The sequence below is a fragment of the Rhamphochromis longiceps genome, linkage group LG10 (genome assembly GCF_057381845.1).
Source record: "Rhamphochromis longiceps isolate RC_006_pf linkage group LG10, R_longiceps_female_GT1.1, whole genome shotgun sequence".
In the NCBI taxonomy this organism is placed as follows: domain Eukaryota; kingdom Metazoa; phylum Chordata; class Actinopteri; order Cichliformes; family Cichlidae; genus Rhamphochromis; species Rhamphochromis longiceps.
The window spans coordinates 30365152-30391168 of record NC_140566.1 but is presented as its reverse complement, the minus strand read 5'-3'; the positions used below and the strand labels follow the sequence as shown (position 1 = coordinate 30391168).

Sequence of the window (26017 nt, the reverse complement as noted above, 5' to 3'; positions counted from 1 at the left end):
ATTGAAAATTTTGGGTTATTTGAAGGAAAATAAAAACAAGCAACTTCTGCTTTACAGATGGAAGCTCTTCAGAGGATCCACGTCTTCCGTTTATTTGACGTTTACGCTCTGCTCGACTGTCTGTACAGTCTTCGCAGTGGTGGGCTTCAGCAGGTTTGTTGACAATTGCTTTTTTATTTCGCTTAAAATACACCAGCAGTCTTTCTGTAGCTGGGGAACCTTTGTAGAAAGACGAATCAAATTTCAGCAATCTAATTTTGTCACATTTTGTATTAGGCGTCTGTTGGCGGCGGCTCTGTCAAGGCGGTGATTGTGGACTCTGTGTCAGCTGTTATCTCGCCTCTACTGGGAGGCAAACAGAATGAAGGTGATATCTCTCTCTGCTGGTCCATCATAGTCAATCATACCTCAGGCTGTTTTTACACCTTCAGCCATAAAACTGAAAATAAATGTCACAACACGTTTAAACACATCTGTGGAAGCATGACAGCCAGTCATAAGAAAGTGGCAAAATAACACACTAATATTTGTGGTGTCACATTAAACCGCAAACCATTACAGTTTAAGCATGAGCTCGAACCTCTGCTGTCAGTTATAAATAGAGCTGTTTTCATTAAATATGTAATTGCTTAAATTCGAGTCTGGCCTCTTGGGACTCAAAATAATTGAAATTCGTAATCCAAGTGAACTTCATTCAATTTGTAATGTTTGTAGAAAGCTCCAAAACTGTCATCTAATTAAACTGACAGTCAGTGCACCAAAATTCAAAGGTTCTTATCTAAAATAAACCTGCCTGTAAAAAGACATAACAATGCAAGCTATTAGCACTCTGCAATCTCTGCTGGTCTGTGTAGTGCAGCTCCTGATTGCTGAATAACTCGATTCAAAGAGAAAACCAGAAGAAGAAAATCCAAAAAATGAAATCAAACTATCGGATAACATCACAACACATGAAGACAATAACATTTCTCTTACCTGGAAACCTTTCGGCCTCATTTTCAACTCCACATTTTTATTCCTGGAATCCTCTGTAGTACTGTATTTTTCATACATAAGGCGCACCGGATTATAAAGCGCATTAAGTGAAACAAAACAGTCAAATAAGTCCAACTTTACTCAACTCATTCTTCTTGCTTCCTCTACTTCCGTACCATTGATTCATTAATGCTGAATTCTCTCGCAGCGGCTCTATCCCCATGTTGTTGCAGTATATTAATGACTAACCTCGTATTGTGGATGGATTATCTCAGTTGTTCTCCTGACTGAAGTTTGGTCCGTTTACAACATCCTGCCATGCGATTGCATTTGTCCCTAACCATCAGGAACCCTCACGTTAATTTTTATCAAGTGGAAAAAAGGTAGCGTTCATCCTCCAGCTTCACTGTGTTTATGTTATGCTAACATAGCTGTGTTGCTAGCGGTCACGTAGCACATCATTATATACCAGCTGTCCAACTTCAGTAACCCTACAAACGTCACTGCTGTTTAGCTTTCTGTCTTCATTTATGTTGGAAGTGATAGCAGAGCTGTACGTTTTAATTTTTTCAGAAATCTCTCAGTCAGAACATGCTATATCATGTTTAGGTGGAAACTAGCGAGCTAACTTCCTGCTAACTTCTAACTCTGTTAAATTTATAAATTCTGTTTTCATGGATGCCTGGATGTTAAACTTAATTGTTAAAACCTGGTAAAGGAGCAACACTGATTATTTTATTAAAGATGAAAGAATTTAGACAGTTTTAAACTCTCAGTGATGCTGCAGTATTCGTTTGACTTTGGAACCTGAAGAGATGGAGTTTAGGACCCAGATTACTCTGGGAGGCTCCTGACTAATGCTCCAACAATCCATCAAGCGGTGCGGCTTCATAGCTTCAAAGTCGTACTAAAACATTTTTTGACAGATTTTTGAGCGCCGTGTACCACATAAAATCGGTTCAAAGTCAGTAAGTACAACCAGAATTCATACATAAGATGCACCGGATTATAAGGCACTGTCGATTTTTGAGAAAATTAAAGGATTTTAAGTGCGCCTTATAGTCTGAAAAATATGGTACGTTTACATGTATTTGGCTCCTCTTCCTTTAAGGCCACCTTAAACCAGGGTTGTCAAACTCAGTTTTAGCTGGAGGTGCTATGTGTACAGAAGTATTTGGCTAAATCTCTTACCTCTGAATTCAGGTGTTTTCAGTCACAGGTGTATTAAATCAAGCACTTAGCCATGCAGTCTGTCTTTACACATATTTGTGAAAGGATGGGCTGTTCGAAAGAGCTCACTGAATTTGAGCACGGTATGGTAATAAGATGCCACAGCGTGAAATTTCTTACATCTACACTTCCTGTAGGTATGAGGTGTAGGTGGTATTGTTCATTTATCCTTATAGTTTATGTAGTTCAGTGATGTGTTAATGGATTAAAAGAGTAAACAAATAATTGATTTTAAGTTTGCATGCATATAAAAAATAAAAATGAAAAAGTTGCATAACCATGATTCTGTTCAATCAAGAACAAACACTGACAGTAGGAGGTGTTTGTTTAGCTTACTGTTGGGAATGTTAATAAACCTACAGCCTGCAGTTTTCAAGAAACTACACTGATTGATAGGCCACATTAAAATTAGCAAAGGACTGGATGTGACCCACAGACCTTGAGTTTAACACATGTGCTTCAGGCAAACAACAGTGAGAGAGGAGTGTTGGTGAGGAAGCCATATTAAAGTTATCCACACTCGCTCACGTCATCCAGAGCTGAGAGTAGAAAACTGCTTGAAACAGTCTTCGGAGCAGGTTGAAGCTCGAGATCATTTAAATGCTGCGTTTAAATATGAGCATCCAGCAGAAAATAAGAAAAGCATAATAGGTCCTCTTTATAGATGAAGCAAATGCACTCCTTTCAGTAAATAAGGACGTCTTTGGTTTTTACAGCCCACCATCTGTGGAATTCATTGAATGTTTCCTATGCACTCCTTAGAAAAGGAGTCAGCCCTTTACTGCTGGATTATAATTCCAAATGTAATTTGTGAGCTCGGGCACACTGCTGCTGTGCTCAACTAATTACAGTAATGAACAGCACAGTGGAAAATTTGTATCCAGTAATTTGGGTTTGGCACACAGTAGAGTTCATATTACTTCTGAAGAAAAAGGTAACATTTTTAAGGTTTTAATTAAGGAATATTCAAAGCACAGAGTAATGTTTGGATTGTTATGGTTATGAATTTGGTAAAATATTAAACATGCAACAGATCACAAGATGATAAATTTAAAAGCAAAAACAGTCAGGAAGCAACTGAAAATCATTAAAAAACGCATTTTAAAAAATAGAGGAAGGTGAAAATCTCAACGTATGTTGACATGATCCGTGTGACTTTTATACTCGCTACAATTAAAGAGTGTTCCTTATATTTCATGCACCATTTCAGCCTTAAAATGACTGAAAATGAGTGGACCATCTGTAGTTACTTTCTGCCACATGATTACCACCACATGCTTTTGTCGTTTTATTTTGTCAGCTGCGACCAAGCTTATTTGGTAGTGCTATACCAAGACACCAGCCATCGGTTAGCCTGCTAATATGTGTAATTTAGCACCAAATGTAAAGGTTAGCTTGCTACTTTTGCAGATTTTTATTAGGAAACTTTGGAACAACAAGCTTTTACAGTTCGATGCACTGGTGAAATACAAATGTCTGTACCTAAAGTGACAGATCCGTCATGGGCATCGCTACAAGCTTCAACAAGCAACCGCAGCTTTTTTAAGTCAACTCGAGCAATTTTTAGGAATGCAAATTTCGCTGTAATAAATTTAGCTTGAGCTGCTACTGTTGAGTTGCTTTGAAAGTTCCTGTGACAGAGCCTGAGAGTATTCTGTACATGAACTAACCTCTCTACAACTTCCTTTGCCTCCAGGCATGTCCTTGATGATACAAGTGGCAGGAGCTCTTAAGACGATGGCAAAGGACTTCAACGTTGCTGCTTTGGTACGGACGACTCAGTCTTTGATGTGTGCTGCTCTAAATGCAAGATGCACTTCCAGTGTCAATCTAAAGTCTACACATACTACTTCTTGTTATTCTTTCTGAGAAAACTAAACATTTTACTGCTTTTTTGGGTTAATAAATAGGATTATAATAATTCAAAAAAATAGTTTTAAAGTAAAATCAACCCTGTTCAGTGAACTGCAGGTTTTAATTATGTTTAAAAAAAGGAGTATGCACGTTTAAAAAGCATGCACCAAAGAAAACTGATCTTCACCTCAAGTGATGAAGTTATTTGAAGGGAGATAAAGATAATTTGGTAGCCTTTCAATAAAAGTGGGACGATCTGCTTGTCCCACTTATATCTTCCGTCTTCTAAAGCTTGTGTTACGCGTGGGAAGCTGTACCAAAGCATGGTGCGATAATCTCCTGAGAGTGAGGGAAGAAACTAACACGATGGTGTCTGGGCCCACAGGTAACAAACCATGTAACGAGAAGTGGCAGCGGGGAAGTGCAGCCTGGCCTCGGCGTTTCGTGGAGTCACATCCCGAGAACCAGGATCCTGCTGGAGCGAGTAGAGAAGGCGGCGGCTGTCAGCCAGCCCAGTCTGCGCTCTGCAAAGCTGATCAAGTCTTCCAGACAGGTACAAGAAGCAGCATTAACTTGCAGAGCAACCAGCTCAGTGTTGATTCTGTCGAGGGGTTTCGTTGTTGTCAAAACATCTTGTTAAAATGGAGACTTTGAAGTCGTGTTTGCCCTTTTAATAAGAACCGGTCTGGTTTGATAAAGACATGTTTTATTCCTCCGCCGAGACACGAGCCAAGGCGAGGAACGTTTTCCGTTTGTTTGTCTTCGAGATTAAAAACACTACCAGATCAGATTTGAGTAAAATTTCTGGAGAAGAGGAGCATGGGCAAAGGAGAAGCCTATTAGTGGGGATAAGGATCACTTACATTTATGCTTAGCGTCCACACTCCTCCTGTATTTAAACTGGGAAGGCTATTCCAGTAACGTAATGTTGCTTTATCCATTCCAAAACCAGTTTTGATGTTTGTTTGGGGTCATTGTGTTGATCCCAATTCTACATAAAGTTTCATCTGTCTAGCTGCTGATCTGAGGTGCTGTTGAAGAATTTGGAGGTAGTTTTCCTTCATTATTCCATCCACTGCAATGTGCGAGTAGCACTGGCAGCAAAACAGGGCATGATGCTACCACCACCAAGCAAAGATTGAAAAATAAATTCAGTCTTGTGCCCAATTCTTGTTTTTAAGTAATTTAAACAACGATTTCTTAAGTTCATCCACCATGAGAAATGAGTTGGTCTGTTATGGAAGCCATGACAGGTCAACTCGTTTTTCAGACTTTTTGGATGTTCACTTAGTTCATCCCTTTTTTTTTCCTAGCACCACGAGTTCACCTTTGGTCTTCTTCAGTGGGATTTTCACTGTAATTTTCAGACACAGGCCTGTGTTTGTTAGTAAATGCAGATTATTTCTGAAACTGCACTAAAACATGTCTCAGTGGGGATTACTTTCATTTCACAACTGAATTTGATTTGATAGCATCTTAGTTTGAACGTATCCTCTCGGGTTTGATAACGATCACTGATATTCCTTCGACATCAAAGATCTTTTAAACCAACATTTTTGTTAAAAATAATGGGAGGAAATTCACTCTGCATTTTCTGCTCCGGAGTTATAAAAGACGGTCGTCAGCGGAAACAAAGCAGCTTCAGAATGAACCGAGCCAGTGAATATTTAATATTGTGGCAGCGTTGTGTTTAACTAGGTCTAAATCAACTGTCATGTGCTCTGTTTCTTAGCCTTGTCACATCAAAGAGGAATTTGACTTGCAGTGGTGGAGTCGCTCAGAAAAAGGGTCCTCGGGAAAGAGGAAACTGGATGAGACTGATTCCTGATGAGAGCAGCCGTAATCCTCTGCATAAATGTCACACCAAAGGTACACGCATGTTTCTGGGTCGAATTTGGGAGAAAGTGTCTTTTTGAAGTACTCTGCTAGCATTCAAGCGATAACTAAACTTTATTCCAATTAAAAACGGTCGCCACAGTTATTAGCTTCAAAATTGACCTATTTAGATACTGCCGGCGTCATGCTCTGTCAGTCATCTGCTGCAGCTTTGGCATACTGGCCTGAGATTTTATTCTTACCTGTTGGAAAATCGGGAGGAATATAAAGGCTTTTCTCGTGTTTCTTTCAGGCATAGCTGGGTAGGCTCATGCGAATTCTTCTCAGAGTGTGAATACGTTCGAACATTTAATTAAAGCCACCTCATAGCCTGAAGTATCCCACGGATGAAAAAGGCAAATCTGAATTATCCCTGAAAGCCATTCTGATGCAGCAGGCTGAAGGGGAAAAACCTCTCAGCATTTCACTGGATCATACAAGGAGTCTCACGATCGAGAAAGGGAAATGTATTTGGTTTAGCTGGAGCAATGCCTTTTTAAAACAAATTCTCTCCATATGGTTTTGGGGAAATCTGGCACAAGCAGAGCTCTCCGGAGATTCGCGCATGTTCATAACTTGTAGCTTCGGAGGCCAGCATTTATGCCATTCATCTCTGTGACACCACAGCTTTTATTGCAAGTGGCTCCAATGCAAATCAGTGCGACGCTCCAAACACAAACCGATGAAAATGAGACACGCTGGAATGATGTTACAGGGACATTTTTATTGTCTTTGTCAGGTTTGTTTATTCCTAATGGCAGACAGATGTTTGTTTTCAGTGCAGGAGCTGAGCTTTAATATCAGAGTGTTCTTCAGGCAGTCGAAAGTATTGCTTGATGCTTATTTAAAAAAAACAAAACTGGTTCATATCCTAGACTTGTGTGTAAAATCAGTGTCAAACTGTACGTTACTCATGATTTAGAGGCTATATTCTACACCTCATATAATCATAGACTAATCTAGCACTCCACCTCCAACCTAAATGTGTGTTGCATCTGTTGGTCCGCATGAGCAGAAAGGTTCAAAAAGAATAAATTAAAATGACCTGAGAGCAGTGGCATTTGAAAACATAGACAGTCACGGTAACATCCCCAAACTTAGAGCTGCCCTCTGAACAAATAACATCACCAGAAAACCAGCAGTTCATGGCTGGGTGAAAGCAGTGTATAAAATGTAGTTTCCTCCTCTTTTATTAACAGGGAGCTACGACACGCCTCTTGCGGATACATTCCCAGATCCAGCTGGGGGTCACTTTCTGAGCCTGGCTCTGTTCTTCGGGTTCGGCCAGAGTGTGCGTGGCGGAGGCTGCGTCGTAATCTGGCACGAGGTCCCCGTCGTACGCCACGAAGTATCGCCTCAGCTTGTTAAAGTCCTGCACCGAGTCGGGCAGGAAAAGCTTCACGCCGCTGAAGATGTCCAGCAGTGTCTACGGGGAAAACAGTGAGGTCAGCAGAACAGACACCCTGCAGCAATACTTTCCCTACATTCAAGGGAGCAAAGTGCTCTGCTTTTCTGCACTGTTCAGGCTGTGTAATATTACCATGTCACTGATGGAAATGAAGAAAAAGACTATTTGATATAAAGACATAAAAAGGCTTTGTAGAGCTCAGTCTGTGATTAATATCAGTCCAACTCTAACAGTCAGTAAACCTTAACAGAATCTCTTCACGTCCAAAGAAGAATTTACAAACTCTGAATTTGTTGCAGTCTCACAGGGGACACCTGCATTAAAGGATGCACACCCAGGCCTTGTTGAAATATAAACTATTGTGGCAGTAATTAAGGAACAAACAGCCAGTTTCCGCTTGTGATTGCTTGAGATAGTGGAATGGTGTTAGTGAGGTGGCCACATTTCACAGAGTGAAGACAAACTCTGTAAAGGTCAGACCAGGATGTGAATAAACATTCAAGTTGGATCTAACAATCACAGCGGCTGCTCGGCCAATACTCAGCACAAACCGGCCTGTTGACCTGGTTCAGTTAATGACCTCATATACGCAACATTGTACATGTAAACTTTTCTTCAGAAATTGGGAATTATTGGCATAATTCTAGCTTCAAAAACAGTCCATAAGCTGGTTAAAGGTTCCCCTGCCCGTTCCTGTTTCTGTCCTTTGACAGCAGTTACCAGAGTTGCAAATATAAAGAGCCACTAAACCGCCAAATTTGGAATATTTGTATCTTTAACACTGTACTGAAAACGAGAAAAAAGTTTTAAAACTGTCAAGATTTTATTAGTCAGCTGGCCTCTGAGTGTTGTAATCTATAACCTGTCAAAGCCATAAACAACGCACTGATGCACTAATTTTAGAACAGGATTACAGTTTTTAACAAACAGTTACTTTGTTTTATGATTGTCAGACCTTAAAAGAAACTTAAAGATGGATTTAGTTTAATAATCCTAAATAGCATTTGTTTCTTCACATTAACTGCGTCCACAGAACACATTTAAACACACGTTGTGTTACTAACCTTGTCATTCCTTGGCTCCAGTTTCTGTGAGGTAGCTTTTGCTTTAGTTTGTCCGTTGCTGTGGACACTCTCACTCTTCTTCACCTGATAAGAAACAGTCTAACGTTAGGTCATCACTGCAGCTTTGGGTTTGCGCCTTGTGCAATTCTCGTGTTCTGTAACGATGAAACTTTTCTTTAATGTAGCACATGAGATGTAAAGAACATTACCTTCTTAGCACTGGGTGCGTCTGAGCTGGGAGTGCGAGGCTGGGATTTCACTGCCTTGGCTTTGGGTGGAGTGCTGCTGCCTGCAGAGTGCATGTTATTGATTACACTTATAACAAAGCAGTATTTGCAGCACTGGGGTCACTTTAAAGTGTCCACAAATTTATTTCTGCATTATATTAACTTGAATTATGAACCAATGTCTAGAATAAAGGACATGCATATAAACATCTGTGTGAGCCTGCTTCTTTAAGTAGAGACATTAAAGGTGAACAGAGTTACTTTACTCTTAGATATCACTATTAAATTACTGCAGTTGATTAGTTACGATAAGAAATATTTCCTGTATTAGAAGTTTCTGAAATGTTGTGTTTAGTTGCGTAAACTAAGTTTAAAACAGTTAAAGCATCATGCAAATATTTATAAAGTTTTGCACGATGCGAGCAAACCTGCAGAATCTAGACAGGAGTGTTTGGTTTATGTGTAAAATTCTATTATCATTGGTGGAAAACAATTTACTGGTTAAAAAAAATATTTTTTATCTTCAAGGGGAAAAAAAAAAGCAATGCTCTAATAAATGTCCACTAACCTGCAGATAAATCTTAAAATCTCACATATGCATTTATGGAATTTTCTTAAATAAACATCTGCATGATGGAGACTACTTTTTCTTTATGTGGGTGTTTCCAGGAAGGGCAGAGACGCCTGCAAGTTGAAAGCGATTCATTTGAAATCTCAGGGTCCCTCCTCAGTCTCAGGCCAGACTGTCAACAAGCTCAGTGCATATTCTGCACATTGTGTTGCAGACACAGTCAAAGCATCACCTCAATCATAACTGGAGGGTTTTACTTATTGTGTGTGCAAAGATGCTAAACTTTAACCCAGTTACAATGAAACAACGAGGCCTCAAACATTTTAACAATACCTATTCTGCCTCAAATACAAGGTTATGAATTTACTGATTATGTAAACAAAGCTGTATCAATAGCATTGGTGGCATTTTAAAGGGAAGTTTCCAAAAATTAAAAACAAGAGTCTTTAACCACAAATAAATTGTGGTCATTTGAATCTTCACTTTTTAAAGTATTAAGTGTAACTCAAACCTAATCTTAGGTAAATCCGGACACACAACAACAATGTAATTTCCCTTTATGTACGTGACTTGTGAACTTACTCGTCTTCTTGGGCGGAGCGCCTTTGTTGGAGGAGGACGATGGCGAGCTTCCTCCGCTGTCCCCCCCCGATGAGCCCTTGTCATCGTTGGATGTAGACGGACCTGCTGTCACTTTGAAGTCGCAGTTCTCCTTCGATATGCGGTACAGCTCCTGTGCAGAGTGATGAAATGACAACATGGGCTTCGGCCAAGAGATGTAATGTTCTGTGTCAGTGGAGATTGAAGACCCGTGCCGGATTCAAATAATTAAGCCCAGGCATGTTTTACTGCCTCGGCCAATATTTCAACTCATCCGTCAATACTCGCGGGAAGACTGCAAATTTGCTCCTCCTCCCCGCCGTTTCAATCATACTTCATGCTGTCCCCCTGGGTGCTTTGTTTAACAGTGGGATTAATTATTCCATTCCTCCCGTCACCTGTATTACTACACATCCTCCCATTTTCCCCCCATCATATTTTACAATAGAAAGCAATTAGCAACAAGCATCCCTAGAAGATACGCCTCAGTTTTAAATGAATGGCTGATTTCTAAAACGTCTTTTGTGCCGTCTCAATAAAACTTCATCACTGAGCAGCGGCTAATTCTTTCTCAAGCACTACAAATCAAAAACGCTGATATCCTACTTTAAGCTGGTGCAAGTTGGTGGCGCTCTTCCAGTCCTTGTCATCGCGGATTCTCGTCATGCGGGGGAAGCGGATGGAGATGCCATCAGCGGTGTGCATTTCCGATTTGGAAAACTCTGCGCCTGTGATCTCCCACACAGGTGCTTTCTGTAGCACAGGAAACACATAATCATATATAAAAGCCACAAAGGGTCACTGCATGCATTAAAAACACCTCCCATCTCAGAGCCCGTCATTATCTCGGCGCTTTTCGGGGGTAATTCATTTAAAGGAATTCCTGTGGATACACGCAAGAGACGCTTTCAACTTCTAATTTCATTCAAAGGGTGTGCAGTATCCAGATATACAACTGTGCTCTGCGTGAACAGGCCCGCTGGGAAATCCAAATGTGCTGAGTAGTGACATCTCACCTCAGGATCGCGGATAATGAAATCTGGATAATAGTTCTTGATGATTTTCAACCAGCTAGGGATTTTGCTTGGCTCCTACATTAAGACACAAACACACACAGACACACAAAAGATTAATTTTCAATTTTATGATATCAGCTCAATATTCCTGGTTAACCTCTAAGTGGATTCTCTCTGACCTTGCTGATTTTGATCACATCCAGCTCTTTCTGGAGCCTGGCCAACATGGCGTCGTCGTAGCCTCCGGAGCACTTGGTGACTGTGCACCATTTCTTGGAGTCTGGGTCGTAACAGCCCATTAGAAAACTGGACATGATGCCCCCTGGTGGGTAGAAGAAGACGCGCAAGCATTAGGTGAACTGCTTCCCACAGAATAGTCTCTCCACCAGCACCGACTTCTCAAAACCTGCCTCTTCAAATTATCTTTTTTTCTCCTTCCCACTCACTTCCTACAGCCTCTTACGACAAGCGTTTCATCTGATTTATTGTTTCTGCTCTATTAGCTCGTTTTCAACTACACGAGTCGTTTCATTAAGCACGCTTTGAAAACTTGTACCTTTCTCGTTGTGTTTGTTATGTTGTTGCACACTCATTAGCCAGCCTCCTCAATGGCCCCTGCTTCAAATCTCACCTGCTTCTCTATTTCACCCATTGGCATCTTCTCCTTATGTAACAGCCTGTATCTGCACATTTTTCATATGAAATCCTCCAATTTAGTTATGTTTTCCCAGAGTAACGGAGCTGTCTTGTTAATTTCATCATCCTATCTAAACATAATACATGCAAGAATCGTGTATTTATATTTTCGCTTTGTGTCACACCTGCAGAAGGCTTGACCCCGTCTTTCACAGCAAAATTAAAAGTTGGGGGCAAAAGTAAAACTGTCTTAACCGTTCAAAGCTGTTTTCATACATGAACTCCAACAAATGTCTGGAGAATACAGTCAGGAAATCATCTGAAGCTGTCCTTTTTCCCCTGCAGCACACAGCAGGTGAGATTTCGCATCAGACTAATTCTCACTGCTGGAAAAAAATTGTTCAAGAGAAGTAGCTGCCTGACTGAAGCGTGTGTGGACTAACTGGACTATTACACACACGCTGTACTCGCACTGCACAGATCATCGCAATCAGATGTCACTTTGTTAAAGGCCTTTAATGTCCTGACTGCGTCAGACATTTCATTTCAGTTCAGTTCAATTCTATTTTTGTAGTTCCAATTCACAACAGCAGTTGTCTCAGTGGGCTATCGTACTGGAAGATAAAGACTACAGCCCAGACAACCCAGTATAAGCCTGTACTTGGTGACAGTAGGAACAAAGAAATCCCCTTTAACAGGAAGCAGGAACAGCTATCCACCACAAGAGGGCGTAAAACAAAAAGAGCACAGAAAGAGGCCACAAAATAAAGAGAAATCAGTCAAAAGTTAACGGCGTGCAGTAGCGGCATTTAACCACACCAGGAGAGAAAAGGGGTGACTGGAGAAGTGCTCGGTGCATTATGGGAAATGTCCAAGCAGTCTGAGTCCATAACTAAGGAATAGTTGAGGGTCACCTGATCCAGCCATAACTGTAAGCTTTATCAAAAAGGAACATTTGAAGCCGAATCATTAAAGTAAAGATGGTATCTGTCTCCTGAACACAAGCTGGAGCTTCCACAGAACAGAGAGGCCCTGACAGCTTTAGGCTCTGCCTCCATTCTACTTTTAAAACGTGTAAAAATCACAAATAAACCAGAGAAAAGTGCTCTATTTGGATAGTATAGTGCAACGAGGTCTTTGCATTCCCACATGTGCTTTTGTTGGGTAATGTCTATAGTTCAGTGATCCATTAAATGTGTGAAAATGGCTTAAATCACCTCATTTTATGGCGAAACAGAATTGTCAGGGTGAATAAAATAAAGCATCAAGAATGGGAAAAGACTCCATGCCTAATGAAGCAGATGGTTAAGGCTTTACAGACCGTTTGAGCCTTTCCCGTAGAAGGCTCCCAGCACCACCAGGTCAGCTGTGTCTGCCATCGCCCCTTCATTCAAATAGTCCTTCTTTACTTTCAGCCAGTGGCGCTTCCCCGGCTCATAGGTGCTCTGAGACACGCAGATATAAAGCCTCATCATCGCAATGTTTCAGCTACACGTACAGTTTAAGCATAACTTGAGAAATTGAACAGTAAATAAATCTGATTACCAAACGCCATCATCAATGAACCAACTCACCTTTACGTCTTTTAGCACCAGACCTTCAAGTCCCTCCCTGATGACACGAGTTATCATATCCGCCAGATCCCCTGCTCTCTGACACACACACAGACGCACACGTTTTTAACATGTGTACGCATACAGCACAAAGACGCATTCACAGTTATACTTACAGTGACGTGCTTCATCTCTGAGAACAGGATCCTGTTGGGGACTTCAACCATGTTGTCATGCAGGAACTTCCTGCGTTCACACAGAGGCCTGAAGAAGACAGAAAGCCAGCGGACACGTGAAAATCCACGTTTTCTCTCCGCAGTGCTCTAAAAGTTTGTAAACTTCTGGCTTTGCCTGGGATTCAAACTCCACTCGCACGGGTAAAATCCTCTGCTGCATCCCCACCTCCACATTTTTGCTCTTTATAGTCCTCACCTGATCTGCTGTGCTGGTGGGTTATTCCACGAAGAATCAATTAGTGCCTCCCAGCTGAGCCCCACAGAATCAGCCAATGTTTTGGTACAGTAATTTTTAGGATACCAGATAAAATCAGCCAAAACAAAATATGCCCACCTATGCTGTGGCGGTCCATTGTGAATAAGGGAGCGGCTGAAAGAAGCTTCTTCTTTTAACTTTAAGTATATTCAATAAAGGCATTCAAAGTTTTACCTTTATACTACGAAAACACTCAGTTACAGGCCTTTGAATTATCTAAGGGTGGGTGCAGCACTTTTTGAGAGTAACTTCATAAATTTAGTAAGTACAACGAAATTCTCAGGAGTGGAAAACACAGTTAAGCTCTGTGTAAATCAACTTTATACTTTATACCATTATTTCTATGAGCAACTCTGAGCATAAATATCATTACATGTGTCACAATTTTAATAGGAAAACTTCACCGTTTAACTTATATTACATACAGTTAGAGGAAATAAGCACTGGAAGTCTGGATGTTTAATCTGTTGTCTGATAATATTTTATTTATATTGTCTCTGTATTTATATATATGTGTGTGTGTATAACTCTGTAACTTCTGTCGGTGCTGTGCTTTTTTGGAAATCGAATTTCCCAGAGGAACCCACCCGAGGGATTAATAAAGTTCTATCTTATCTTATCTTATCTTAATACACAGGAGGGCATTAAAAAAGTGCATTGTGGGTAAACTCACGGGGCTCATATCACCATGAGAGAGAGGTGATTAGTCAAAGCTAGTTATGACTTATAAAAGGTCCCTTTTTATGAACTCTCTGATGCCAGGCAATCAGATTCTGGAGCCAATCCCCTCTGGCAGGAGGGAGTATTGGAGAAGTGCTCAGTGCATTCTGGGAAGTCCCCCAGTAGTCAGTGCCCAAAGGAGCATAACTAAGGAAGGATTCAAGGTCACTTGATCAAGCCATAACTCTAAGCTTTATCAAAAAGGAACATTTGAAGCCGAATCATTAAAGTAAAGAACTGAAGTTTCCACAGAAGAGAGAGGCCCATGGCTCCATGCCCAGTGAAGTGGATGGTTTAGGCTTCACCCTGGACATAAAGTTTTTGAGTCACTCCCCTCTGGCAGGAAGCTGCAAACCCATCGGGATCAATACTTCACTGCATTCAAACAGCAGCTTCTTTCCATCTGCAGCGGAACTGCTCAACAAAGCCTCCTCCACTGATTCACTTTATAATCACTGTTTTCCATTAACACACCATTATGCTTATTCAGCCCATTAACATTTGCACATTGGACTCCACTGCACTCCATATACATTTGAAAATTTATATTTATATATTCTCATAGTGCCTCTATAGAAGAACAGCTTAAGTATTTGTCCAACAAATTGAAGATCTCTGGTTCGTTCCTGCGAGGAAGAAAAATCCATTTGTGGAAGGCATTAAAAAAAAAAAAAGTATGTACCAAATCAAACTACCTGAGCACACAAGCATGATTTTGTGCTTTTGTATCAAACATTCACTCACATTTATACTTGGATGAACACAGTGAACAGCAAACTGGGGCTCAGCATCTTGTATGAGGATACTTAGGCATGCAGACTGAAGCAGGGATCAATCCCCAACCTTCCAATTAGCTCTACAGCTACCTTCGATATAAGGGAGCAGCTGAAAGTAGCCGTTATATATTTTTCTTTTGCACCACTGTTACACAAAGTCACATTACTTGTTTGTGTTAACACTTGGAAATAAATGTGATTCTGGTTCTGAGGTTTGCATAAATTAATTTTGATTTTTAAGGATCCTCAGACACCCTGTTACATGAACTACTCTTGCTCAAGTGGATGTGAATTTGAAGGTCACTAGATGCTGAAGACTGGTCCTCAGTGTCCTTCATTAATCATTTCAAAGTCCCCCTGTTCCAGACATACAAGCTCGAGTACTGATAATAAGTTATTATTTTCTTTCGTTAGAAAAAAAGGACTGCAAATAAAGTGAAATCTTTCCATAAAACCACAAATTAACCACATAACAGCGAGTGAGCAAACCACAAGGACAGAGCAGCCTATTAATGTTAAAAACAACATGCTTGCATCATCCCCATAAGGGGTTACTCTGCACAGTGAAGTGCAAAGTCATTTCTGAGACAAAGGATGGATTGAAAGAGCATTACCTCTCCATGAGACTCACACCATTGAAGTAGATACAGTCAAAAACAAAAAGGCACACCTTGGCGTCTTGAAAGGCTGCTTTCTGAAGGGAGAGGAGAGGAAGGTTTGTGGGGTGACAAGAAAGCCAAGAGGGAGAAAGGGAAAAAAAAAAGCTGTGTGACAAAACAAAGAGCATAAAGTGGCTGCAGTGTTCTCACCTTGTGTACACCCAAGGTCCCGAAGGGCAGGGGTTTACTGGTCTTTGTGTCAATTAGGAGGACTTCAGCATCCAGTATCATGCTGTGGCCACCAGGAAAAGCCTGAGGGATGTATTCTTTGAAATGGGCCACCTGAAACATCAATACAGACACACACAGGGAGCTCAGTTACTGAGTGGAAACAAATACCATGTGACAACAACAACTATTACAACAAGCACAAACCTGTAAAAACAATAGGTTTCATTAATAAAGTGCATTATTTTCAACCAAAAAATGTTTTAAAAAGCAAAGATCAAATGAGACATTTGATGCTCGTGGTTCAGGCTTGTACCCACCATCCTCTTTTATAACACTGTGGGGGATGCTCTAAACAGTTCTCTGCCGTTATCATTCATCAGAATAAAGAACATTAGGTACCTTGGACTGTTGTAATTAGACTCCATTCCCACCCCCACAGAATGTTAACCTAGCATTAACATAAATTGCCTAATTACAGCGGCTGAGGCTGCATAATTAGCCATTTGGCTGATGGGCTGCAATGACAAGACGGTCACTCAAGACAAAATGTCTGAAGCCTTCAGGCTAGAGGACTAAAAGTGGACCGCAGACACCATAAAAACAAGTACCAGGCTTTAAAATGCCTCAGAAAGCATAGGCTGCACTTCCACATGAGAAGCCTGGAAAAATATGGTGTGTATACATCACGCACAAGAGCTACATGGCTTTTTCCAACTTGTGCCATGCTTGGCATCCTCTTCTTTATGATTGTTGTGAAGTGCGTTTTGTGTGCACCGAAGCAATTTCAAAGGGCTAATGAACATGATGCAGAGCTATTTATTCCTGCACGTTTAAGTCTCTGTGCATCATGCTGAGAATGCAAATGCTGGAAAATCACTGTGGGAAATGTCTGAATTTCACGCTGGGAAAATACCTTTAAGCTGCTAATCCTGCCGGGGCAAACCTGAACACACTGCATCCTGATGAGCATTGTTACATTAATCAGTAAATAGCTTCACGGACCGGGAGCCCGCACATTTGCATCTGTGCTGTCTGTGCATGTGCGCGATAAGACTGACTTTGTGAGGCAGCACTGGTTTGAGGCTGCGACTGAAGTAGCTGAAGTTGTCTCCGTTCTTGTGGACCTGCACGCGCTCGCCATCGTACTTGATCTCAGAGTACATCCCGTTGGGGCATTTCTTCATGGCGTACTCGATGGATTTACACGCCTCCGCCTGAAACCACAACAAGGAAACAATCGTTTCTGAAGTTCTAATTGCTTTATGTGAACTTACTTTTCATGAAAGGTTTCCCAAGGTTGATCCAATTTAAGAAGACAAACAAGAAAAAAAGGTTATCAATCATGTAGGATTAACAGTAGATTCAACAATTTCCTTCACAATATGAGACCATTAATAAAAACATCCAGTGAGAATCACCAAGTTCGAAACCACGAGGGTGATGAAATTTTGTAAAACTTAAGTTTATGTCAGTATATGCCAAAAAGAGGGCAAACGGTGACATTTAAGTCTCCTCCTGGGATCTTTCAGGGTTTCTGTTGCTGGGAACCTCAGCAGCACACCTGGTTCATTAGAAAACCTTGAATTTCTTTAATCATTAGGAAGTTTTGCAGGCAACTACATGATGTGGACAGACAGAAGATGGCCAAAATTTATTTATTATTGCCATGACTTCAAAGTGACTACTCATTTACACAACACCAACCTAAATGACTATTTTGTATCCACTGAAAGACGATCTAGCGCTTCATCTTCTGCCAGCTCATGTTAGGAGAACAAAGTTAAAACTAATAACACCGAAGTTGCTCGCCTGTGGATCGTTAAAGAACAGCCTGTGCTAATCATTTGTAACCTAAAATGCGATGCGGGGATAGCTGCAGCGCATTTCCATTTTCTTTTATTTGGTGTAATTAAAGGGCCGCTGTGTAATGTGCAATTTAATGGTCTGTAAAACACATTTTAAATCATGCTGAATTAATATTTGCACTTCAGGATGGGTTGGGGACAGTTACGTGTCTGCAGTGCAGCGTTATCTGTAGGATCCAGCTGCTGCGTGTCTGGCTGTCGAGTAACAAACCATCAAAAAAATATATTCTCTAAATATTCAGACATTTTAACTTAACATAAAGTAAACTTTGGCTCATGCTAAATCTTTAAGCAGGCTGCAAACAGACAGAGTGACTCAGCTGAATAGCCAGTCGTTCTCTCAGTGAATGTGTGAAGTTGGGACTGCTTTGTTTAGACTTGATGTATGGCCATCTTAACGACCGCTGCACAGAAAAGTACTTTTGCTCAGGATGAATGACGACAGACAGAAGAGCTGACCTTCTAAACTGAGGATTTTCTGTAATCCACATCTTTTCCTTGCATACAGAACTGCACAAAGCCTTTGAGCACACATCAGATTTAACACCTCTAATCACTACATTGTGATGTTTTTGCAGTGAACCACGGCAAACAAAAGTACGAGTTGCAAGATTTACTGCTGCAGAAGCCTTGAGGCATGCTCAGAGCTCAATCTACAAACAAGATGTTTGTCTAGACTATTTTAAAGAGAAACGTGGAAGTACCGAAATGCGAACAAGCACCTGCGCTATGACAACTTCACTGCCTTTGACCAAAGTACGACACAGTGACCATATTCTGGTGTTCATTTAGGCTGACATCTGAAGGCTGTGAATGCTGCAGCACAGGATCCACATCATTTTCATCAAACCCCTGATTAACCCAATCCTCTTATAGACCACTCCCACCAGGCTAGAGCTGCTTCCTCACAGGTTAAAGGTGATCACTCCAGGCAACTTTATATTCATCTGTATCGTCACTTCCCTCTAACACACACCGGGGTCAGGGGTTAACTTTTTCTTTTAATTTGTTACCGTGTCTGTATCCCTAATTTATATCCTGGTTTATTTCCACAGGTAACATCCGTCCCGTCCCCTGACACGTGTAATAAATCGGCAAAATAAATGAGGCCATTGCTTGGGGAAAAGTATCCTAATACTTATGTAAATATTTTAATTTTGTACTGTGCATGTGTGTCTTGTGTGATTTATGAGGTCAGAAAGGTCAGATGACAGACATCCTCTATTCCCTAATTGAGTTAATTAAGTTGAATTAGCTCACATAGTTTTTAAATGTGACTGCTTCTTCTTCTTCTTTCTTTTTTTTTTTACATCACTGTGGTTCAAACACCTCAGCTTTGCATTCACATGAAGACTCGGAGATTAAAAGCAGACAAAGACCGTGTGTATGTGCATCTGTACTGTATAATTTGACACTTTTTATTAGGAATCCTTACCAACATGGGCTGGACGGGGGTCATAAGTGAGGCCTCGATAGTGAGGAGTTTCTTAGGTCCTGAACCATTGGACACCTCCTGCTGATTCTTTAACACCCTTTCAATCACGTCTCCCAGATTACGCGAGGCCTTGAAGGCATCGTAAGCGTTTGGATCCACTGCATCCAAGCTGCATAAAGAGGCAACAATGACAGGCTGCTATTAAAAAAATAAAAATCACAGATCACATGATGGTCAGCCTGCATCTGACTGAGAAAACACAGCAGTGTCCTTTCTCTCTAGGGCAGGGACGAGCAATAAGCTGAACTCAATTCTGCTCAATATTAATTTTGTCTCTTTATAAATTACTGGTAAAGTCCTTCACAACAGTCCCAGTTTGTCATGTGGTCCCCTTGGGAAAATTACTGCGCACCCCTGCTCTCTAAATGCCTTCACGCAGCATAACAGTGCCTAACAGATGCCCTCATTGTAGGATCAAGGATCGTGCTTTTTCAGTGCATCTGTAGCCTTGATTTATTACGTTTATTTTTACAGAAGCCCACATATCTTTACCTGAAATGTATAATTTATGACCACAAAGAATGAAAGGTTGGTAAAGATCATAAATTACACAGACAAGATGGTCATAGTCACCATAACGTTGCCCAACAGCCACAAAAATCCTGGTGTGCACTTTTTTTTGTCCTTTTTTTTCTCTCTAATGAGGACCATAATTTACAAAAATGATGTTACTGTGATCAAAATGAATTGAAATGAGAGATTAAGAACAGAAACACGGATGATGGGAGTCACAGGGTAGTTTTTCCATAACCTTCTTCACAGTGACTTTTTGAAACTGGACGAGCTGCCCTCTTCTGGTCATTTGAGAGAATGCAGATTTAATGCAGCTTTAAAGCAACTGCCTCACTATTCAGACTTTCCATCTTTGCGTAAAATAAACCTGCCTCTGTCATGTTCAAAGAGAATAACTAAATAATCCAAAGATACTTACACGTGTTTAGCACCAGCGTTCATCTTCAAATCGTGCTTAATTAGGCGAACGATGCATTTCAGGTCATTACTGGTGCATCTGTAGGGAAGGGAAAATTCAGACTATTACTGTGAAGCAAATTCTGAAGCATTACAACATTTCGGGAAGACGAAATCTAAAAGCAAACAAATGACAAATATAAAATGATTGGATTAAAATGCCTTAAAGTGAATAATGGAAGCTGCACACACCTCAGAAAGAACCTGCTTCGTTAGAGGCAGCTGAAAGACGAACACTTGAGCACTGCAAGTTCACTTTACTTGCTTTGCCCTATTAATGTTATAGTATGCTAGCAAACCCTTTAGTTGGTACAGCAAAAAAATAATGTCCATGTCTGTTTACAGCTTGCAAGATGCAATTTATGACAAACAAACATAGCCTGGTGTCTGCTGCAGCGGAGGGGAGAATGTCAAATAAAGATGTTGGGATAATGTACGCGTTTGTGTTAGACATGCCCGAGGCAGGCAATCGAGAAAGGAGGGAAAAGTACACAAATGCAGGCAATAGAAAAAGCCATAAGAAAAAAATAATAAGTGGAAGGAAATAATTGTACCATAAATACTGGAAAATGGAACCTCTAAGTACGTCTTCCTGCTTCTACGGAGCTATCGGAACTTTTACAGGCAGTAAAGCAAAGACGTCACGTGGAGAGGTGCAGCTACAAACACCGAGGTCAGCCTTATTGGGGTTATTTGTAAGAATTACCATATCTTTTAACATTTTAACACTCAGCCTGACTGATATAAAAAATGATTATGTGTTTTATTACTTTTTGGCAATATCCTCCAGCTCGTTCTGCTGCTCATCCTCCTTCGTCAGCTGGGAAAGTCGGGTCAGGGATGCGTCCACTTCCTGGATGGTAAGGAGACTTTTGGCAGCTGGGGGAAATGATTTACTCTCATCAAAGAACATCCTCACCGTCTCAGACACGTCACCCTTAAAAGGAAAAACGAAACAAAAACAGACACGATGTCAAGAGCCTGTAATTCTGCGTTCGTGTTAAGGGTCTGTCCACTTCGAACACCGAAATACTGTAAGAGTGACGATTTATGGACGACAGACCTGCTCCAGATCGCGCACCATGTCATCCTGGTTGCTCCTGAATATGCGGCTGAAGAGTTTTACAATCTGCTTGTCATTGAGGTTGTAGACGCTTTTCACAACACCCGGCAGGAGCAATTTCACAGTCAGGTAAAGATCGCCGTGGAACTTATCTAGGATGGAAGACAAAGGAGAAAATTCACAGAAATGTAAAGATGACGTGCTGGATTTTGTATATATACAGAAAAAGGTAGAAAAAAAATAAGAGAGAGACAGCTACCTCCACTTGTGCCCTTCCTGAGGAACTTTTCAATAATCTGCGTCTTTGTATTGTAGCTGTTGTTTTCGGCCACCATGGCACAGAGCTTGCGAAACTCTCTGAAGAGGCAGTCTTTGTGCTGGGGGTCACAGAGCTGGGTGGACAGCGCGCTGCCTTGGCTGGCTTTGGCAGGGGAAGAGGACGCCCCAGGGCTGCTGCTAGAACTGCCAGCCTTTGTTGCTGTAAGGAGAGTGAAGGGGAACAGTGCAGAGACCATGATTTATTGATCACTATGAAGGGGCCGGAGTGGATTCTGAAAAATGTCAGCCTTTGTACTTAAGCCCGAATTCTCTACAACACTGATACTGGCTGAAACCATTGTTTTCAGAGCACGCCACATTCATATTATTTTTATTCCTATTCTGGCCGTGGCCCTCAGACTGTAGTGCACGAGTTTCCCTGCCTATTCAATCCAGTTTATTACTGGTGGCTTACATCACCACTGGGAATATGAAAGCAGTTTTGCTTCCACCTGTTTATTGCTTCAGTTTGCTGACTTGTGGATACCTGTAATTGAGCTATAAGCTGCAAAGGGAAACTACTAACAGAAAACCGCTTTAAAGATCCCACATAAGTTTGTTTACTTTTCTAAAGTGTTTTCATTTTAATTTAATTTAATTAACGTATGCATTTAGGTCCATTATGGAAAACTGCCAGATTTAGCCTCACAGGCTCATTTCCACCTGCAGTCCCTGGCAGGTTGACAACATTCATTCTATGCATACAAAAGACCCAGAAGCATGTAAGTGATGTGCGTATTTGGTTTACACAACTGCTAGTGACTATCTTGTGAATTCTTTGCATGTTAACGCGTGTAAATTAATAATTAATAAGGACTGTTTTTTCTTTTTTCTGAGTGACTTGAATTTCGACATAACTCACCAGTGAAGCCTGAAAACTTCCTTGGCGCATTGACAGATGGGTCAGCGGGGGGAGCCATCAGCTGACCGGTGGTGTTCAACTTGGCCTGCACCTTCTTTTTTGGACTTGCATTAACTTTGGCCATCAAGTCTGCAAGACAAGGCGAGTGGATTTAGAAGAAAGAAGACCTGAGATGCCCTAACTTATTTATTTAATGTTGACAATATACTAGTGAGATCACACATAAGTGATGTGTATGGGACCTAGCTGTCACAAGACTACATATCAAAGAGTTTGCTGTATAATGCTATATGAATACATAAGCCAGGGCATGCCTACAGTCTTTATGGCTGTTTGTTCATTATCCTGTAACCTGCATTTAACAGCCTACACAAGGAAACCAGGAAATTAATCATTTTCCTCAAGAGAAGCAAAGAAAGCACAAGTTGCATGTATGCCCTAAATCTATACACAACCTATGCAAGTACCCAACGCTGCTTACAGCATTTATACTTGTGTCTCTTTTGCACTGCAACCAAAATGCTAGCTGTTGAGTTTCTGGCTTCAAGTTGATCCACTGTCTTCCAGTCAATTACAAAAAAATCAAAACAATTCACAATTACAATAATGTTCAGTTACATTTCCAGGAAGGCATACATCAGGTTACAGCATAGAGTTTCAAAGGGGTTTGCTCCTGCATAGATTTAATATAGATGCATAAATCCAAATTAAATCTCATTTTCCCTAATGACAGTTTAACTATAAATAAATATACAATAAATGGGCGAGTCAATTACTGACAAATATTTTTGACACATTATTGCAGCTTTCACTTGACAAACACTAAGTAAACATGTTGCCATGCCTTCACTGAACGGCCATCTAATTATCTGTACGGGTACAACAAGTAAGTTGACACTGGGCGGGAAGATGTGAGCCACACCACTGGTTTCATGTCAGTATCCCACATGTATTCACAATACTACTAGTATATCAGTCAGCTGCTGCACTTCAACTGATTTGCGGGATTGTGAATTGAAATTTCAAGAATAGATCAGGTCACATCAAAAGTGCACTGCAGCTGAGATTCACTGACTGTTGACTTTATGAACACAGGAGCTTGATCTGATTCCAACAATGGGTAAAATTTTCCTTTGGCCAAGGCTTAAATATTGCCTGTGAGCAGTAGAAGGGTTTAAATATACAATAAATGTATGTTCACAGACAATTTTTCTGCATAAAAAGCATTTTAAAAATGTGAAATTTACATTTTGAGTGGCTTTTGTACCTGAAACGTGTTTATTTATGATCTCCTTGTCAGCATCCTGTAATTCCTCCCAGCCCTCCAGGTCGGTGATATCCTCGATCTTCTTCGTGGTGGCTCTGGCTCTTTCCAGCTTTTCGAATATACACTTCACATGGTACCACTCTTTCATCTCCCCTGCAGACTCACTGAAAGGGTTTGGCACAACTTTGCCTATGCGCACTATTCCCTTCTGGATTTTGTCCTTGCATTTCTTACATCCTGCTGTGCCACGTTTGGCATATTCAACGAGAAACCTCTGATCTGCCATATCCGGCTGATTGGAGAAACTTTGATGCAGGAAAAGCCAGGGAGGATAGTTTGGGAGAAGACTGTGCTTTTGGGATACCAAGGATAATGCAGAGATTTTCCTTGTAAAATGTAACTCATGAAAAGACAAAGGTAGACGCTCAGCACATGAATAGACAGAAAAGGCCCTACACAACCTGAAGTGTTTCTGACATCTAACAAGTTTTCCACTGGGATTTAGGACTACGCAGATAGTCTTTTGAAGCAATAAAATGAGAGTTTTCTGCATTAAGTTGCAATGATGAACAGTTCAGAACCTAAAAAAAGCAAAAGGATATAATGGTTAATGACACAGCTTTCTTTTAAATACAAGGTACGTCAATATACTAAAAAAAACCTAATGCTAACAGCTCTAATAAAAGGTTCACTGACTCAGCAATATGTTATGCATTCATTGCAAGTGTAAATTTCCTGATTCCAGTTAGGCAGTAACATTGCTTCCCACTGCACATTCACAGGGCTTCTGCAGGGTTCATAAAGGCAAATTTATTACATTGGATCCCTTTTTAAGGCAATTTAATACAATTTATAGTTGTATAATCCAAAATATTAATGATAAATGGAAAGCTAGTAGGGCCAGTATGACAAAACATTATTTGTAATATTTCAGCACTTACATAAAATTCATATAAAAATGTTTTTAACGACACAACTGAATTACTTCATGCAATGCTGACCTAAATCAGTGCGACTCTGGAGCCACATGAGTCTCTTTGATCCCGCTCTTGTGGCTCCAGGTGGCTTTGACAAAACAATTAGCAATCCCTGAAGAAATGGACTACGAATCCAAAAAACAAACAGAAAAACAAACAAAAAAAGCCCACAAAAATGAAACTTAGACTGGTCGTTTTTTGTTTGTTTTACTACTTTTAAAGCTATTGTGTTGTTATACGTTTTATTTATTGTCAAAATAGGCTACTTTTGCATTTCAAAATTTTTTGTTGGTAATAAAATAAATAGATTAAAAAAATAACACTTACAAAAATTATATACAAATGGCATTATCATAATGAAAATACTAACAGTTCCAGATAAGCATAACTAGGCTGCAGCAGAGTAGCCGCATGTGGGAAAATAATTTTGTTTCCTCCACCTATTAGTAACGTTGATAGGCTGACTTATAGTAATGGGCTGTGTAGCCTTCTTTATAAGGCTCCAATATCTTCTGTGGCTCCATTCAGAGTTTTTAAGTAAAAAAAAAAAAAAGCCCTACATTTCGACGATAAATTACACAGATTTCAGTAGGCAGTAAACAAGGAAAAGGTCAGGATGCTCCATGCATACAAACATGACCTTACAATTCTCTAACACAAATCTACAAAAAACAAAAGAGCACACGGATTACCCTGTTGGACAGAACAAAAAAAGTAAAACACTATTACATGTCATATATAAGCTTTGGAATAATGGCAAACAGCTAAAATTTAAAGGATTAACGAACACAGATGTATCAAAGTGCTCTAGAGTGTCACTGGACAGTTTTTCTATCTTGTTTATTCTTTACTGTAGTGACTTTAATGCAACACAATGTTTTCAGTTCAAGGCTAATAAAGGATTTTGGAAAAGACACAAAGTACACGTTGACTTATTTTAATATTTACGCATATTTGAAAAAAGAAAAAAAAAACAGCGTGCCTATTCAGTTACACAAACGTGCATTTTTAAATGTTAACGTTAAGCGCACCTCCAAAACATCCGACGTGTAAGTTTGCTGACACGAAGGCAAGTGGATATGCTCACTAACGTTAGCATTAGCAATGCTCACTTTGTTCTACGCCCGAAGGAAATTATCACGTCGACTTAATAGACTGCACACCAGTTATCACAAATACTTTAACATGCTACTAAAAGTGCTACACGTGTTTATGTACTGTACCTTAGAGAAGCCGAGTAAACGGTAATAGGACGCTTTAAACTGCTAGCACTCCTCATTGTTGTTAGCCAACAGCCCAGCGACGTTAAGTCAGCGTAATTGCAATTTAAATATGCAAAGCCTTTCCGGTTTGGCTCCGCAAAAATAAAAGTAC

The 26017-nt window shown here is 40.4% G+C and overlaps 2 protein-coding genes across 2 annotated transcripts in view; one reads left to right on the top strand and one right to left on the bottom strand.

Annotated features, from left to right (window-relative positions):
* The window catches only part of rad51d (RAD51 paralog D), a 24640-nt gene extending 17369 nt beyond the window's left edge, over positions 1-7271 (top strand). Inside the window, exons 6-11 of the mRNA XM_085421283.1 lie at positions 58-153; positions 277-367; positions 3902-3972; positions 4445-4612; positions 5792-5928; positions 7134-7271. Of these exons, the coding sequence (XP_085277409.1) occupies positions 58-153; positions 277-367; positions 3902-3972; positions 4445-4612; positions 5792-5887 (522 nt within the window). The 3' untranslated portion in view covers positions 5888-5928; positions 7134-7271. The remainder of the gene's footprint in view (positions 1-57; positions 154-276; positions 368-3901; positions 3973-4444; positions 4613-5791; positions 5929-7133) is intronic.
* Positions 6639-26017, bottom strand: lig3 (ligase III, DNA, ATP-dependent). Its single transcript, XM_085421281.1, has 21 exons — positions 25867-26017; positions 23667-24247; positions 22400-22528; positions 21479-21697; positions 21220-21371; positions 20927-21093; positions 20119-20196; positions 19128-19296; positions 16886-17041; positions 15807-15938; positions 15612-15691; positions 13186-13273; positions 13031-13108; positions 12778-12901; positions 11000-11142; positions 10821-10895; positions 10411-10557; positions 9787-9937; positions 8616-8695; positions 8407-8490; positions 6639-7360 (listed from the first exon to the last, which is right to left on the bottom strand). The coding sequence occupies exons 2-21, from the start codon at positions 24217-24219 to the stop codon at positions 7127-7129; spliced, it is 3039 nt and encodes a 1012-aa protein (XP_085277407.1). The 5' UTR covers positions 24220-24247; positions 25867-26017; the 3' UTR covers positions 6639-7126.